Source organism: Panthera leo, chromosome F2 (assembly GCF_018350215.1).
Source record: "Panthera leo isolate Ple1 chromosome F2, P.leo_Ple1_pat1.1, whole genome shotgun sequence".
Lineage (NCBI taxonomy): Eukaryota > Metazoa > Chordata > Mammalia > Carnivora > Felidae > Panthera > Panthera leo.
Window position 1 is genome coordinate 49,523,341 of NC_056695.1, and position 19,102 is coordinate 49,542,442.

General features: G+C 34.6%; 1 protein-coding gene across 5 annotated transcripts in view; it reads left to right on the top strand.

The window, feature by feature from the left end:
• The window catches only part of RIMS2 (regulating synaptic membrane exocytosis 2), a 600,294-nt gene that overhangs the window by 439,847 nt on the left and 141,345 nt on the right, over nucleotides 1-19,102 (top strand). For all 5 annotated transcript variants that reach the window (XM_042923146.1, XM_042923145.1, XM_042923139.1 and 2 more), the window contains one exon: nucleotides 10,355-10,455. In XM_042923146.1, coding sequence (XP_042779080.1) covers nucleotides 10,355-10,455 — 101 coding nt within the window. The remainder of the gene's footprint in view (nucleotides 1-10,354; nucleotides 10,456-19,102) is intronic.

The following is a 19,102-nucleotide window of genomic DNA, read 5'->3' on the forward strand; positions in this document are numbered from 1 at the left end:
AGAAAAGTCAATGACAACACTTTAGGAAATGTGTATATTTGAAAGAAGGGCTAAGAAAGATAAGCCAACAAAGTAGTCTAATAAAGAGTGAGCTGAATGAGTGTCAGAAAAGTGCAGGCCAAACACTTGGAGAAAATACCAATTATAGTTTAATAAATCTATCAAATGCTGCAGTGAGGTGTGATAGAATGGTGCTGAAGAATGGTCACTGGATTTGGAAAATATGACATTACAGGGAATTTAAGAAATAAGTTTCAAAGTAAGTATGGTAGTTGAATTTTTTCTTTGAGTGAAGTCACCATGAAATAGTAGAGAACCCCAAGAAGACGAAGTTCTTACTAAATGAATCAGCAGTAACCAAATAACATGTGTTGGAGACACATAAAAGGCTCTCTCCTTTGGGATAGTCATACTTTATAGCTCACAAGTGCTCAGTCATGTAAAAACTCATTGTTTTTATATTACGTATAGTGGGTCCCACTTACGAAACTTACAGTGGTGATAAATAATTGATGATCAGGATCTTCATTCCACACATTGCAGATTTTACTCTTGAGAAACTCAGAAGTACCTCAGATAAGTTTTAACATGGTGTTAGTCATAGAACTAGGATTCACTGATAAAACGAATTTTTACTTTGCATTCTCTCAGAGATTTCTTTGGGTTAATAAGTTCTTTTACAATGAGGTTGACGTTTTGGATAATTAAGTCCCTGTGCTATAAGTTATTTTAATACATAATTGAGCTTAGGACCCATTGGAAGTACTGTTGTTATTTCTAGTTTCCAGATTGAAAATTTCAGGTATAGATCAGTTCATAACTTATTCCAGCCATTTGAAGCTGGAATTTAAAGCAGTTGAGCTCAGTGCCAGAATCTATGCCCTTAACCTCAGGAAGTGGGGTCTTTACCTGTGACAAGGTGGAGGATGTAGAAACGTGAAAGCCGAGAAGCTGTGACATGCGTGGGGGACACCATGAGAGAACAAAGCTACATGTCTAGAAAAAGAAAAGAGAGGAATTCGGAAGGGGACGTGGAATGTCAACAGACCGTCTAGTTTGCGGTTTCATTTAGGATCCTCAGTGTAAGTAGTAATCCCCTGTGGGTATTTGGAAGGTTGAATGAAAGTCAGCCGTGTCTCTGGCTTAGGTGTTTTCATCAAATCCCTAGCTGTCTTTATCTGAGGGTGAGCCTACCTTTTATTCCACTTTCTTCTGGGTATTGAAGAGAAGATTTCAGGAAATGTCCCTATTGGTGAAACGTTTAGGATGCCTACCTTTGAATTCTGAGGGAGTGTCAAACTGCAGGACGTGAGGTCCTCCGTAGAGTTGTTATAGCTCCCTTGACCAATAACAATGTTCACGAGCACCTTTGGAAAAAGGTACACAGCTTGATATCTAAGCATGAGTATTATTCAAAATCCTCGTATGTAATAGTTCCTTTTCTCATTATAAATAATTAACCCCAACTTAGGTGATCCGAATTTAAAGACATTTCAGTATTTACTTAGCTAACGGGGATGAGATTGTATAACAACAATTAAAATGTACATTTTTTCCTTTTAATCACACTTTTGCTGCATAAACTTCCCTCATTTTATCCCAATTGATAACTCAAGTGAGTAATCATTTTCTAGGATGATCACTGTGGATATTCAGAGGAGATGACTATTACAGATCTTTTCTCTATCTGTTCTTATATTGGAAGCGTATGTCACATTTGCAGTTTGCAATCATAATTTCATTGATTTTAGTAATTTTTAAAAATTTAAATATAAACATTTTTCTTTTTCTCTACTCAGTTAAATTTTCCAAGCACAATTTAATCTTCCTTGGCTTGCTTGTTGTTGGCAACATGTTGTTATCTCTAAAGGAAATGTAAGGATTTAACAACTTTTATGCATACCATCATTGAAAATATGAAGTGAAATATTATACCTAACAATTGACATCTGTTTTACTCTTGGAAATTTGGCCCTGTTTATGTCACTCCTCTCTCCATTTGGTAATAACCCCTTTCTGATTCTGCTGTTCTTGGAGAATAGGAAGTTCATTATTCCTTTCATTATAGTTTAGGGGATACGATCACATGTGTTTGGATCCTTTTAAGAATCTCAACTTTATAAAAGAATTCCACTTTGAATGACGTATCACCCCTTATCTGCCTCTTTGTTGCCCTGACTTAAGAAGGTAAAATATTTTCGTTACCTTAAAAATATGTATGTTATGGGGCGCCTGGGTGGCTCAGTCGGTTAGACGTCCAACTTCGGCCCAGGTCACGATCTCACGGTCCGTGAGTTCAAGCCCCGCGTCGGGCTCTAGGCTGATGGCTCAGAGCCTGGAGCCTGCTTCTGATTCTGTGTCTCCCTCTCTCTCTGCCCCTCCCCCGTTCATGCTCTGTCTCACTCTGTCTCAAAAATAAATAAACGTTAAAAAAACATTTAAAAAAAATATGTATGTTATCATTTTAATGCCATAGTAAGTATAATTTATTTTTTAAGCTTTTATTTAAATTCCAGTAGGTTAACATACACTGTAAATCTGAGTTTCAGGTATACAATATAGTGATTTAATACTTTTCCTACAATATCCAGTGCTCATCACAACAAGTATACTCCTTAACCCCCATCACCTATTTAACCCATAACCCTCCTCTTCTGTGGTAACCATCAGTTTGTTCTCTATAGTTAAGAGTCTGCTTTATGATTTGCCTCTCTCTTTTTTCCCCCTATGTCATTTTGTTTTGTTTTGTAAATTCCACATAGGGGTGAAATCATATGGCGTTTGCCTTTCTCTGACTTAATTTGCTTAGCATTATACTCTCTGGCTCCATCATTGTTGCAAATGGCAAGATTTCATTCTTTTTATGGCTGAGAAATATTCCATTGTGTGTATGTATGGAGGGAGAGAATCCCAAGCAGGCTCTGTGCTCTCAGTGCAGAGCCTCACATGGAGCTCTGTCTCATAAACTGTGAGATCATGACCTGAGCTGAAGCGAAGAGTCAGACCCTTACCTGCTGAGGCACCCAGGTGCCCCCTCAGCATTTCTAAGTATACTTAAACATTTATTTCTAAATGAACATAAATGCAAAGTTGCATTTAAATTTCTTTATTATGCTCCTCTCAAACAGTCCATGCAGTCTGTGATATGCATAAGAGTGAATGCAGTTGAAATATCTCATGACTTGCGTTAATTAGGCCCCAGATGTGGGACACAGTGTTCTTTCATAATATGTCATACCCAAATATAATAAGATGGGGACAAGTCATCTACACAGGGCAATAATATGTGTTACTCTGTGGGTTATCTCTTCCTTAATGTAGATTTTATCCATCAGGAAGATGGCAGAATATTTAAAGGGCTTAACACATATAGGGAATAGTATATTAACCCAATGAATCCGACTCATGTTTGTATCTTTTTTAAAAAAAGAGTTTATTTTGAGAGAGACAGAGAGAGAGAGAGTGAGTGGAGGCGGGGGGTGCAGAGAGAGAGGGAGGGAGAATTACAAGCAGGCTCTACACCGTGAACACAGAGTCCAGTTGGGGGTTTGATCCTGACCTGAGCTGAGACCAAGAATCAGACGCTTAACCAACTGAGCCACCCAGGAGCCCTATCACATTTGTATCTTTTATCAGTGGTTATTGCACTTTCTCTTAGAAACAATATTAACAATAACCATTGTATTCCTTCTCCAAGGGACTTTTACTTAAAAATTTAGTTTCTCCTTTAAAGTGTATCTTGTTTTTTCAAAGATACAGGAATTATGACTACCAAGTTAAAAATAACTAAGTTGATAGAAAGTTACTAATATTTTCTTTTAAACATGTCAGTATACGTGGGGGAAACATACAGTAAAACAATAGCACTTGATCTTGTCTGAAAGATCCTCCTAGCCTCCTAGATTAGATCATCCTTATGATTCTTTTTGCTGGGCAAATTCTCTGGTTTAATGAACTTTTCAATACAGTTTGTGTCTACCTCTCTTTCCCAGGCTTGCTCTTAGAGTGCTCTCTCTGTCTCTTTCTCTCTCAATCTCCTCCCACCTTCTTTCCTCCCTTCCTCTTTCGTTGTCTTTCTCCTACCCTCTATTCTTCCTTCATCTCCTTTCTGTCCCTGTCTCCTTAGACACACACACACACACACACACACACACACACACACACACACTGTAAATTTGAATAAATGCAATGCCAGGGCAAACAGAGTAGGAATTTCTAGACCAGGTATAATACTTCTAGAAATACATTCCAGAAATATATATTTCTAGATATAATATAAATATACCCTATTTATATTAATGAAATAGATATGATAATATAAAAGAACAAACACTTAAACATTATTTTGGCCTCATAATTAACCAACCAGATAGTTACATAGCAGAAAGAATCAGAGAGAGTATCCGGTCCCAAACGATTAATTTTACAGAAAGTGAATTTTATATCCGGAAAGGTAAATTAGGTACTTACAGTTAGAAGGCTTGTGAAATTAACACTTAAACCCAAGTATTTTCTCTTCTTATCTTTTAAACCAGTGCTGTTTTTAAGATTTTAGATTCATTCCTGTATAGCGTAAATACACCCATCACCCTAAATCTGGACAGTTGCAAAGCCCCATCAACCCTGTGATGGTTATCTGCACTGCACTCTCCATGCACAAAACCGTGACCTTCCCCTGTAGCCCAACCATATCCCGATTTTAAATGTTGAAACCTAAAATGGTGCTAAAATCCAAGTCATCTGAGTGATAAAACCTCAGTAAGTCTATTTACTGAATTTAGATGTCAAAACCAGATATGCTCTGTTTCCTCGTATCACTAGGTCACTCTTAATAACGTATGTCCGAAAGTAGTCTAAATGTCACTTTCTTTTGACTATAGGAAAAGGAGTCTGTGCAGTTTGCTATAGCATCTCCTTTGAAGTGTTATTTAATGAATATGGCAGAGAGGTAGCAGAGAAACAGCAGACAGATACATACAGTAGCAGGTAACCTAGATATCCAAAATAGATTGTTAAGGTTTAGAACGTAATTTAAAAGCCTATGAGCCTCAAGGTAGTACAACAGTTTTGTAAGTTTCTAGAGTCTTTATGTTTCAGTTAATTCCAAGTTTGACTTAGGCATATATGGAGTTCAGTTTTCCTACATTCTTAGGAATGAAAAAAAAATCATTTTATAAGCAAACACATTATAAACCAAATCAAATTAGATCTTTCATTCCCAATGTGTTAACTCCTAGTAACCACAGTAGAAACTTCTTCAGAATTGATTTATTTGGAAATAAGTATTCCTCAAAACTTGTATATCTTAACTACTCAGTTTAAGCTTAAGTGTGTTCAAGCAAAGGGAAAAAGAGACAAACCAAGAAACAAACACCTAAGTATAGAGAACAAACTGATGGTTGGGTGAAGTAGGGTATGGGGATTAAGGAGGGCACTTGTGATGAGCACCGGATGTTGTATGAAAGTGTTATCACTATATTGTGTACCTGAAATTCATATTACACTGTGTGTTACCTCACTGGAATTTAAATGAAAACTTAAAAAAAGATTGTTTACACTTTAAAACAAAATGCTTCCATTGGCCCCAGTACTGATGCAGAAATAATTTAGTACATAATTTGTCATTTTTATCCCCATATTTATTTGCATACTTTTAAAATGTAACTTGTTCCAGTGTTAAATAACAACCCAAATGCTTTTATTTAAAAAATAAATATATATCCCTAAGATAAATTTAGCAATGAATGGCTGTATATTTACATTAAAAAAATTATTTAACATTTGTTTCCAAAGCATTTTTATCAAATCATTACAAAACCATAGGTTTTCAAACTGAATAATTTGTCCTTTTTCACAAAAATATGATGCCGTGTGTTTTTTAAAGTATTTTATCCTGTATAGTGTATAGCCATGTAGACATTTTATAAACTACAGATTAACCCCAATAAGAAAACAATAGCACTTAATTTCAATAACCAGTGATAACTGCTAACATTCTGGTATAGAAATCTTCATTTTTTCCCCTTATCCCTTTGTCTTTTGTATAGGTTATGTGCATATATATTTTTATGAATATATATATAGTTTTTTAGATTATAGTTCAGAAACTATAGTACTATATCACCATTTAATGTTTTATAATTACTAATTGCAGTGTCTTCATATTTACGGACGTGAATGCACATGCACATCACATGCACTACTTCATGGATGCATTTATCTTATAGATACACCACGAGTGCAGTTCACCAACCCCTGTAGTCGGACACCTAGAGTTTCTTCTCCCAGGACTTTACAATTTTCAAGCAATGTGGCAGTAAATATACCTGTATGTACATCCTGCACGTTGATTTATGTCTTTAGGAACAACCCTGGGAAGTGAAATTTCAGGTTCAAAAACATGACCATTGTAAAGCCTTTTGATGCACAGCACCAAATATGTAGTATTTTGAAACAGTTTACTTTTTATCATTGTACATCAGGTACTTTGGAAAACATTCCTATAAATGACCATCAGTTTTTTTGTCAATAGCTGTCAATGACTGTCAATCTGAAAAATAAGTTTCTTCACAGTTAGCCGATATTGAAAGAACAGTTAAAATATTCAGTAAAATCAGGGACAATATTTTTTTTAATTACTCTGCCTTTGAAAATAAAATAATATAGGGGCGCCTGGGTGGCTCAGTTGGTTAAGTGGCCGACTTCGGCTCAGGTCATGATCTCACAGTCCGTGAGTTCGAGCCCCGCATCGGGCTCTGTGCTGACAGCTCAGAGCCTGGAGCCTGTTTCGGATTCTGTGTCTCCCTCTCTCTCTGACCCTCCCCCGTTCATGCTCTGTCTCTCTCTGTCTCAAAAATAAATAAACGTTAAAAAAATTTTTTAAAAGAAAATAAAATAATACAACAAAATACTACATTTCTCATTTATCTCATATATATTTTTATTTATTCTTATTTATCTCATTATATCTTATGTAGCCATTTTTAACAATGTCTATTCTTATTCTTCTGACTAAAAAGGTATCAATAAGTTGTTTTTATAGTCTACCCTACTGAAAGTAGAAAATAGACACATGTAACCATGCTTTCTCCTGTGCAATTGTCACCTAGAAGTAAGCAAATAGCTACATACACTGATCATACCTTTTTCTTTATTGCATTCATTTGGTACATACCTAAATGCTGAGTTTAACACTTAGAGATTATGTGAATTTGGCCCTTTTAAGCCTTGTTCGTTTGGAATACGTGAATTCTGTCATTGTCACCATTATAGTCTGTAATCTTGTTTCGTTTTGTGCCTCTTCAACCTTGTATTTTCTCACAAGAAAAGTCTTGTAAACTAGGATTCAATGCGATAGTTACCAAAAGTAATTTTTTCCTTTCCTTAATAGTTTGGCAAAATATACTTAATTTTTAAAAAATATGTTTCTACTATACGTATAATACACTTCTTTAACTTCAAAAATTGTCTCAGATAAAATTTTATGTTCAGATTACATTTATTATATCTCTATGTATTTCATGAAAATCAATTAGATTTGTTAAAGCGGCCCTTTATCACATTGTAATTAATTATTTGGGAAGTTTCAATAGAAGACAGTTTTCTATTTCCTATAATGGATCTCTTTACCAGTAGGATACTTTTCTCTCTAAGGATATTATTGTTTGTGAAGTGTTTATCTTATGAGAATAGGTTGATAAAAATGTAGAAAAGGAATGGAACACTTCACATGAGCCAAATAGTTTTGGAGAGAGAAATGTGTGGTTTGTCCTAAGGATTAGCCTCCTGGGAGAATTTAAAGTTCTAAGCTAAACGTATATTTATACAAGTTTGTTGACTGTATATCCACTAAGATAGTCACTTGAGAGATCATTAGTTAAGGCTCTAACAAAAATTTTTTTTCGTTTAAGGACTGTCTATAGATGATAATTGAGTCTGGAGATGAAAGATGTGTTTGAGATTGGAATTTAGTTGATAACATACTTAAATAATTATATCACTCTACTTGCATCTTTGTTTACTTAGAGCAAATACAGATTAATATTCTTCTTAGGCCCTCCAATGATCTGTTAAATATAAGTGATGTTCCATAAACCTGATTCTACAAAATCTTTAAACCATTACTGAGGAGAAAGGCTCTTTTGCAAAGCAATATTAAATCAGTGTGGGTTTTTTTGTTCGTTATTTTAATAAAAAAACATTATGCTTTAATGCAGGGATCAGCAAACCATTGCCCACAGACCATATCTGGCCCGCTGCCTGCTTTGTAAATAAGGTTTTAATAGAACATTGCCACTCATTTGTGTATGCACACTCTATACCTGCTTTCATGTTACAATGGCAGAGTTGTGGCAGAAAACATACGGCCTGCAAAGCCTAAGATATTTATTATCGGGCCCTTTTACAGAACAAGTTTGTCAACTTCTGCCAGTATATATCACATGACTGCCTAGGAATTAGAAAGAATTTAATGTAGCTTCATAGGAGGCTGATGTCCAGAAAATAGTCTAAATATTAGAAAATGCATATGTATGTGTGTATGTGTATATATATCTATATGTATGTTACATAAATTTATATATGTATATATAAAATGTGTTTTAACTTCTTTGTCTATTGGTGCTATTCGAATTAATATAGTATCTTGCTACTATGATATCAAAATGAAACTTTTTAAAAGAACTTCCCACTCAATTTAGTTAATTAATATTCTTTACACATAATTTCTTTGATGCGGGGATAGCTTTTTTTGTTCCCTTGCCCTTGAAGAAAATAAACATGTTTTCCTGAGAATATCTCTGGAGGTACAAATAATTCCAATGTTGTATTTTAATAGACAAGTAGACATTTATACTTGACTGTATTTCACATTCGTATCATGGAAGCACTCACTTGATTTTATGTTTTATCCAATTTATATTAACATTCCCAACACCCTCATCCCCTATTTTATAATTTGGCACAGAATTAATCACTCAAATCATTACTAAAACAAGACTCTTAAAAAGAATAATTTGGCTCACTTTATTGAATAGTTGACTTAAATTTTCTGTTATACTTAGAGGTCATGGAATATAGACTCTTTTATTCAAGATACATTCTTTTATTCAAGATTTTCGTACTCCTTTTTGGAATTTTTTCCTTTTTTAAATCTTATTTTAATTAACAGATTTTTACTCAGAATTTGTCACTAACAAGAATTATCTGATATACAATGACATTGTTTTCAGGATGACTACTAAAATACTTATTTTTGAATGGGCACACTTTTGTCTAGAGAACTTGCGGTTTCTAAAAAGTTATGATGTTAAGTGAAGGGCATATATGTGTATGCTTACATTTCTACCCACACTCAGTGGTTATGAATTTACATGACAACATTTTGTTGTAGATACCCACTTGAGCCCAGTAAGCTGTGATTATTTTTCCCAGTTTGTATATTTGTAGTATGCAATTGAGATTTTGTTTTTCCATTATGCATATTTATGAGAAATGGAATTTTCCTATAAAATCTCTTTGATTAAAGTTATAAATATACCTTAAAAACATTTTTTCATGTTTGCTAAGATTTGCTAACTGAATTTAGTTCTTGTTCTAAGCAAAGTTTTTAAAGACCCTCTTGATACCTATAATTGATGTGTTTGTAGGTAGGACCTGTTATAGAGAGTATTAATCTTATTTTATAATAGGCTTACCATCTCACTTTCTCACCTCCTTCCATGTTTTGTTTTGTTTTGTTTTGTTTTTTTCTGAAATGATTTCAGTGTCTTTACTGGCATGGTATGTTCTCAGGAGTATTATTCCGAGTGCTTCTTTCTTGGCCCTGGTTCTAGAAAATTCAAGTTCAAAAGATCCATACAAGCTGGGGCAACCTGCTTTCACACATGTGCTAGTTTTATGATAATGGTTTCTAAACACAACTGTAAAATTGTATTTGAAACCAATTAGACTTACAACTATTTTTCAGTAAATAAAGCAAATCCTGATGAATTATAGGCTAAAGTTTTATAGTATTATTGCTGTCAAGTTTATGTGTTATCAAATATATTCTCCTGGGCGTACATGTACCAGAAAGTGTTTTCTCTCTAGTTGAGATTTGTTGTTCTGTTGAAACTCATTTACATCTTACTCAGATTAAAACTTTTTTTCTTACATATTTAGTCATCATGCTTTTGTTCACCAAATTGAATACTTTTAATAAACTCAAGAAATAATAGATGACATTTAATTTGTACGTACTACCTTGAATGAAAGTGATATATCAGCCTAGCATTTCTTCTATTATACATCCTGTAAGTGGGGCTCAGAAATAAGAACTGAACATTAATTTTATGGGTTTTTTTCTACTCGATAGGTGCTATGGATATAGACGAGAGAAATCGCCAAATGAAAATTAACAAATACAAACAGGTAGCCGGATCAGACCCCAGACTGGAGCAAGATTACCATTCAAAGGCAAGACATTTTTCTTTTTAAAAGTTGTAAGATAATCAATTAATCATATGAAACCATCAGGTTTTCTTCAACTTCTGAATGCACATTAGTTAGACACGAACATATAATGCAATGGCCCCATGATTATTATTATGCTAAAATTTATAATGTGTTTATATTTCAACTTTTAGGGATAGAAATTGCCTTATTAAAAAATCACTATATAACATAGGAGATTAAAGAAATGAAAATCTTCAATGATCTAAAGAACTAATCTTTTAGAATTTTTTATTTTATAAAATCTAAAAGGCCCCAACACCCTCAAAATGTTTAGGGAGAATAGCTGTGGTTTTCCCATACCTAGGAATTTTTTTCAATTTCATAGTATTTTAGTTGAATCTGGTTTATTAAAGAGTGGTTAGAACAAAATACATACCCATGAGCTCTTGTAAGGAGCTCAAAAGGTTTTTTATTGAGAATCCTTTTGAGCTCCTTTTTGGGAATAAGTTGAGGTATGAGATCTACTGAGGGAGACTCTTCTCCTTCACTGCCTTTATATTTTCAAAACATTTTTAGGTTCATGATATCATTCATGGTCAAAGTCATGAAAAGACTTTTCTCTGATGTAGCTATTTAAGATTTTATAAGAGAACGAAAATAGCAAAACTTATGACATTTAATTATTACGTGTTCTGTGACTCAGTAATGTAATCGTTGCAATCATGCAATACTTGTGGTCTATATCTGTGTATTAGAGAAGAGCTGTTTGGATTTTTATACATTAGGTTTATTTTATCCTTACCTACTTAACCTTCAGTTTCTCTCCATTATACTCCATTCTTTGGTAAAGTCAAGACTTACTAAGTAAAGCGTAACTGGCTAGGTTGGATATGCATATGTGGTAGGTAGCACAGGTTTCTAGTTTCCCCCGAAACTAGAAACTAGGCCTAGTTCCTAGGTCTAGTACAACCTAGAAGAGGCAGAGATTCCTACATCAGCATCATCCTCCAAACCACCAAGCTCTTCCTCAAATTACATGAATACTCACATGGTGCATGTAGAATTGTTCATCATGGAATTCTGGTGTGCTAGAAATGACATAGGCCTAAAGCCAGAGAAAGGTAAATTCAAGACAAATAAAAATAGCCTTGCCTTTACTCAGCAGGCCCTAAACTTCTGTAATTTTTTTTCTAAAATAAAAATATGAATAACTTCAAATAGGTTCAGTGGATTTCATGGAAAATAGTTTTGTAGTGATATAGTACTTCAGACACATCCCTAACCTTTTCAACTTGATGTCAGAAATGATACCTGTGTCTTCCCAGACTTTGTTGTATTTCTTCTTAGGGCTAAATAGATACACTTTTTCTTTTGTGGCATCTCTTCTACTCTAATCTCTCATTTATTCATTTTATAGAATCCAAATACCAAGGCATGTAGTCCTAATAAAATATTAAAACTTGTAGAAACATGTCTTCCACTGACACCCGTTTGTTTTATTTGTTTATCTCCCAATATACTTTCAGAAAGAATATAGATGATTTTTTAAAATACATAGAATACTCTCAATAATATTGAGGCCAAACGGTGTGTATATATATGTATATGAAAATTAATATGTAGAGTTTGATGTTTATTTAAGTAATGTTTATTTTTTTAATTAGCCATATTTATTATTTTTAAATGATCTCAGAAGATATTTTTTGAAAGGGTAGCCCCTAACATTTCAATAGAGAATGCTGTGCAGTTCATTGGTACAGTATTTATTTGGAGCTCAACTCTGGAGAAATGATGCTCTTTTTAAAATAGTAATGTTTTCACAAAATTATCACAAAATATTTTTATTACAGCATAACTGCTGTATATAAAGCCATATTATCATTTTCTGTTTCCTTCCTTATTTATCTCCCTAGAATTAGGTAATATAGGCCACATAGTGTGCAGAACTTTTCAAATGTGGACCAGAGGTCTATATTAATCCATTTAACTCTTAATCTAATACACTAAGTTAGTGTTCTGGGAGCAGGGGACAATGTAGAAAGGAGAAGAGTTTTTCTCCATTCATTTTGCACACCTGATCCTCGTACTTGTCGCTTTGTTCCCAGCAGTTTTGTCCTTTAAGGACCCATTCGCCAATTTCAAAGAGGCCCATCACAAGGAAAGCAATCCAACTAAAGTAATTTACGTTATAATATGAATAAGACAATGCCGAAATAGTGTCATTTTAAAAAACCTTTAAATACAACTAAAACTCACATTGATGGAATTGCAGGCAATAACAATGTAAAAAAAAAAACTCAGTTCAAAACAAAGTATTTTTGACAAATATGTCACCACTGTTAACTAAACCGTTCCCTTTATTAGACTTTATTCTCTTCTCTGCGCTGAGAATACATATTCAGTGCCAGCCTTAAGTGTTTTAAATGGACTTTCAAGACACAGGCAATAGGGACACCAGAAAAGGGAGACAGGTTGGGGCAGGTTAGGAGTGGCTACATATGGGCTGTTTATAAGTTGGACGTTTGTAAACAGGAGTACTTAGAGACTCCAGTGTCATCAAAGTGACAGCAGTAAAGGAGTGTAGTGCGGCAGGTGAGAACACTGCCTGGACTCAAGCAAACTCCCCCTGGGTGCCTTTGGGTAGGTTAACCGCTTATTCTCAGTTTCTTCATCTGTTAAACCAGGCTTTGGGATCTCTTTCAGAGGGTCATGATTGGGATGAAAAGAGATGATGTATAGAAATGGCTTAGCATTTAGTGAAGCGCGGAATAAGTGGTGCAGGTAATATTTGCTTTAATTTTCACAATAACAACAGCAAATGTAATCATGGGCATGAGAATATGACAAGGGCAGAACGAAACGGTGAAGAAATAATTGAGCTAATGAAAAGGATTTTAGGGCAACTCAGAGGTCATTGAATGTTCCTTTTATTCTCAGAGAATTCAAGCATCAGAAATCTAAAAGGAAAAATTCAATTTAGGGGGAAAGAATTTATGAATCTTCAAGGGATATGGATTTTAAAAAAAAAACAAGAGGCTGAAACATGATGTGTGGTGAGAAATTACACACTAAATTGCTGAAATGAAGAAATTAGGTTATCAGGGTTGATGTTAAATGAGCCTGGCCCTTGGAAAGCAGTTAACGGGCACACATGTAGGCCTGGCCGTTTCGCTGCTCCTTAATCTGAATACTGAAAGACTACATTTATAAAAAGTAAAATTGTAAACATGGATAGGTGGGCTCGTACAAATTACTAAGCAAATGCTTGAAAATACATATATTTAGGAGAAGCGAAGAAATGGAGGCTTATTTTATAGCAGTGATTGAAATAAAATGCTTGGGAAAATTTTTTGGCCTAAGCAGAAAAAGCTAGCAGCATATAACACAGGCCAGCAACAGAACAGCTGAAGTAGGCTTTGTGCCCACTGGAGGGATTGCTGCTGAAGCATCCGGAACTTGGTACTCACATGAAACAGACCCCGCTGTGCTGGTGTGAGTGAGGTGGGATCCTCTGACGAATAGAGCAGAGAAATTCCAATAGGAGTGATCTCAGTAACTCAGTCTCTACTCTGCAAGGCCCTCACGGAGGAAGTTAAAATGTCCCAGAGGAAGTAATGAAGCTTCCTTTCTTGGAAGAAGCAGTTTATTACTTCGTACACAGAGGCAGGATTCAGATTTTCAGGAAACTCTGATAGGCTTTGTCCAGCCAAATATCTGACAGAATGGCTTCATCTTTAAAAATCAGAATTAAGGTCCCCTATCTGTGGTCTCCATCCCTGGCCAGGTCAAGAAATCTTACCACTCACTGATGAAGATAACACGGCAGGAATGCCGGTGGCTGCATCTGGATTTCTTCAGTGCAACACCCCCTTTCTCTACCCTTCTATTCTGCTGTGTTGCCTTCATTTCTTTATAACCCTGCAGTCAGCTAGCTTCAAGATCTGTAGCAAAATCCCAAGAGAAACTCCTGGAATTAAGTGAAGTTGCTCATATGGGAGCATAGGAGGAAAAGAGAGACAAGTCACGTTACCCGGAAGCATTCTTACTACCAAGCTTCCAAACTTTGCCACCAAGGTTCTGAGAAAGTCAGAGTGTGGGTGCAGTTGTCACTTCTTAACATTCTCTCCTCTCCTTCCCCAGTTGAGGGTGACTTCTGTCCCGAGTTCTGCATACTTTAGATTGCTTTCTGGCCCCAAACCAGGCCATAACCCTTCTGGACTGTCAGGCTGCTTGTCTTGGAGCCAGACAGCTTCCAAGCCTTTTATTAGTCACCTGCTGTGTACTTGTCTGCAATCAGTCTCTGGTTGTTCCTTTATCAAAAGTATATTTATAAAGAGAGATAAAACTAGCTTTTAAAATGTAGGTTATTAAGCTAGTAAGTAAGAGCAGCCATATAATACGGCCCCTGAAGCACAAGAGATATTACTGGTAGTCTTATCAAGGCCAGATTGAAACAACTTCAGTCTCACCTACAAACTTGACAAATGGCTATATAAGCCTAATGAAAAGAGAGTTGGAAATTGAAATGAAAAAGGAACTAGAGAAAAATCATATTTTAAAAGCCTTTATATTCTCTTTTGCCTCTTCCGTATTTTCTTATTCATGCCAGTGAAGGTAGATTTCTCATCTATATTCTATTACACCCACCAAATAGAATTTAAAACTAATGAAAAATTTTTCTATATACATTTATGTAATTTCTTCTTTATCTGTGAGATAAATAAAGGAATGGATGATCAATATATCTTCATGGGAGAAGAGGCCATTGGAAGTATACCTTCTTGCCATTGGTGTGCATTATTCATAACCACAGTAGCAGCCATGTTCACAGCACAACTTTTGAAGTCTTGATTACAGTAATAGAGATACATAGCCAGTTTTGTTAGTCAGTCTGCAATTTGTTTTTAGTGACTATGATTAAATATAGACTGCAGAGTAGTATTAAAAATGTGGACTCTCAAACCAAACTGCCTGGGTTCAAATCCTACCTGTCAATATTTGAGTGGCCTTGGGCATGTTAGTTAACATCCTTGTGCCTAGGTTTCTTATTCTGGAAGATGTGCTAAAATATAGTACCTACCTCATAGGATTGCTTTCAAGATTAAATCTATTTATGTATATGTATAGCTCTCAAACAGAGTTTGGAATGTAGTAAGGAATACATAAATGTTAGCTGTGATATGATGATGGTGGTGGTGATGATGATGATGATGGTGGGGAAGAAGAAGAAAAAGAAGAATCATTTCCAGCAGATAACTTGCTCTTACCAAAGCCCTTCGGGGCTCAGGTCTATATTTGTTGCCATCAACAATCTACTAGGTACAGCTAAGCATATCTTTAAGGTAATCCTAAAAATATATGGGTGGAAAGGGAGCTAAAGTATAAAGATTAAGGATAATTTTAAAAGTCTAAAAATTGATTAGGGTTGTATTATTTTTACCAGTTTAGTCAAATCTTTATCCAAAATTATTTTTCTTGCCATTTCTATTCTCTAGCAAACTGGATGTACTTCAACTTTAATTTAAAGAGAGAGAGAGAAAATTATTTTTGCACACGAATTTATCTATATCTGCACACACACACACACACACACACACACACACACACACCCTAGAGGTGAGGCAAAGGACAATTTCTCTTCTCCATATTTTAACTGATGGAAGCAATAGCTATTCATTTCTTCCTTGTCTCATAAATACAAATATACTTCACTTTAAGTAAAAGATCCATACTTAAAAACTTAATGGTAAATAATTCTAGTGGAATTTTAGAAATTCGGGGTTTTTATGTGTGAGTAATCTTTGAATTCTAAAGTTTCCAACTTTAGGTACCTTTTTTCCTCAACATCTTGTATTAGTTTGCTAAGACTGCCACAACCAAATGCCACAGACTAAGTAGCTTAAACAAAAGAAATTAATTTTCTCGCCGTTCCGGAGGCTTGGGGTCTAAGATCAAAGTGTTGACAGGTTTGGTTTATTCTGAGACCGTCCTTGGCTACAGATGGCTATCTTCTTGCTGTGTGTTCACAAGGTCATTTCTCTGTGAATTGGCTAAGGACCCGCCCATATGACCTCATGTTACCTTACTTACTTCTTTAAAGGCCCTATCTACAAGTACAGTCACATTCTGAGGTACGAGGAATTAGGACTACGATATGTGAATTTGGCGGATACACAGTTCAAGCACAACATATTTCTAACAAACAATTAATGGTCTTTTAAAATAACTTTTACTGCCTTATAAAAGTGTATTTGGTTATAATATGAATAGAGATTTTAAAACAAGTAACTATAGCTATTTCATTTCAAACTTTAAAACTGCTAAAATTTTGTTACTTTTTCTCTTTCTCCAACTACCTTGTCATATCCTAGGAGATGAAATATTTTTTGTGCTTGCAAGTTCAGTTTTTAAATTATTTTGCTTAGTGATAAAACCACATTTAAATTTACATATGGTTTCCTCGACCATAATTTGGTTTTGACATTCAAGCCGTGGGTCTTTTTTTCTTTACATGTATTTGTTAATTGCCACCCATTACTATATCACCACATGTCAGGCCAAGAAATATGGAGAGGATATTTTTTAATTATGAAGAATTCATTTCAGGTAACTAGGGCAACACTTCATATGTTATAGAACACTATAAAATTACAGAAAAAAAATTATAATTTCTCCCTTTTTAGTAAATATAATGTTGCTAAAAACTGACAAAAGAATTTTAAGTAACTTGTATTCAGCTACCTGCTGCTAAAAGGGTCAGTGTATGAACAATAGCTGCTGTTGCCAATAGCATAATTTCTTTTTATATATTGCCTAAGAATACATGGAAGAAACATTTTCTTTTACCTCCAGAAAAAAAAATTCATTCATTCACCTTTGCTTTCATCAAGCCTCCAGAGCTGCTGGCTTGTTAACTAGAATACCTTACAGGGAATTCAAGGGTTCAATGATACGGGTCACCAAGAGGAGAGAGATCTTGCTTTATGAAATCAAGGAGGATATGGGAAACAAAGAAGGAAGAAAAGGTGATAAATAGGGCAGAAACATTATTTCCAACTCAAATTCCATATAATCTGGAAGCATTAAGTATTGACATATAAAAAATTACATGTATAAGAATGTTCAAAACAACAGAGAAATATGAAAACGTATATACCTTCTGAACCAACCATGGCATTTATCACCTCTTAAAATAAATATATTCTGCCTTATGTGATAATTATTTGCTTATTTTTTATCTTCTTGAGAATGGGGACTATATTTTTTCATCTTGGTAGTCTCTCTAGTGGCAAACGCTTTTAAGCACTCAAAGGAATATTTTTGCATGAATGAATATGGACATCAGTGCTGAGAGAAAGCTAGACTGTCAGGGAAGGCATATGTTTGGAAAAAGCTTTAGAGGAGGTGAATGTCAAATATTTTGTACCAAGGGAAGGACAAGTTACGAACTTTGGGAGAAGATGTGGGTAGGTTTTTGTATGACAGTCAGAAGCAAACTTTCTAATGGGCATTTAATTATTGGTTTGTGTCCATAGTTAATCATAGTAGGAAGAAGGCTGAGAAAAAATTAGAAGATTTGGGCCCTAATTTTTATTCTACCACTTATGTAATAAGACTTTGGATAAACTACCCAATAGTTCTTCACAGCCCAGCTTTTTTATGTGTAAAAATTGAGGGACTTTGTAATCTATAAAGTGCTACTTGGTACTTTGAAGGCTGCATTGAAAAACACTATGTATTAACATTTGGTTTTTAGGCAACCTCATTATTAATTAATAAAATCATTTAATTTCATGGCCTAATACTTTAAATTAGGTTTGAAGTAGACATTCTATATTTCATTTCCTTCATCTAATTGATTCAGTAATCTCTGATCAGTGTCGGATTCTCTATTAGATATATTCTCACAAAAGATTGAATCTATATATTTTTAAATTAACTTATGGCATAATATGATTTAGAGAATAAATTTATATGTGTAATATCTTTGCCTATTACTTCACGTGAAATATTGGACAACTAGGTTTGAATTGACCCTCAATTCGAAACCTTTAGTCAGTTAGGCAGTCAGTCAACTAAGGAAGCATGGAGCTATCTACACCTATAATTTCAGTTCAATTTGGCTAATTGAACATGTCTACATCTTTATTACATAATAATACAAAACACACGAAAAAATTAGTTGTAATTTTTTTTCAGTTGGAAGGATATTATTTATTAGCAAAATAAATGTACTAATGTTTTCCTAAATATGGAATTTTGATTATTTCTATTTCATCAGTTTCAAAGATTGCAAAATAAATACTTTAGTCTGAAAAGAATAGAGCTAACCTATAAGAGAAAGAACTTTTTCCTGGTGATAACTTCAAGAGGTAGAAATAGTGTGTGTAAAAGGGTACAGAACTTAGCGTGGCACATGGGAGCACCCAGTAATGGTTGTTATTTTTATTATTTATTATACATGAGACACAGGGGTAATAGAAAAACCTTACAGTGAACTTCATTCTCATGGGTGAACAAAAATTTATTAGTTCAATACAGCTTCCTGACTAACAGAGAAATGGCTGTGATTTTAAGATTGGCCCTTTTCAGGTCATTTTCATGACTAGGCATACTCACAGCAAAGCTAACAGTCTTCAAGGTCCAGTCATATAAGAACATGTTACTT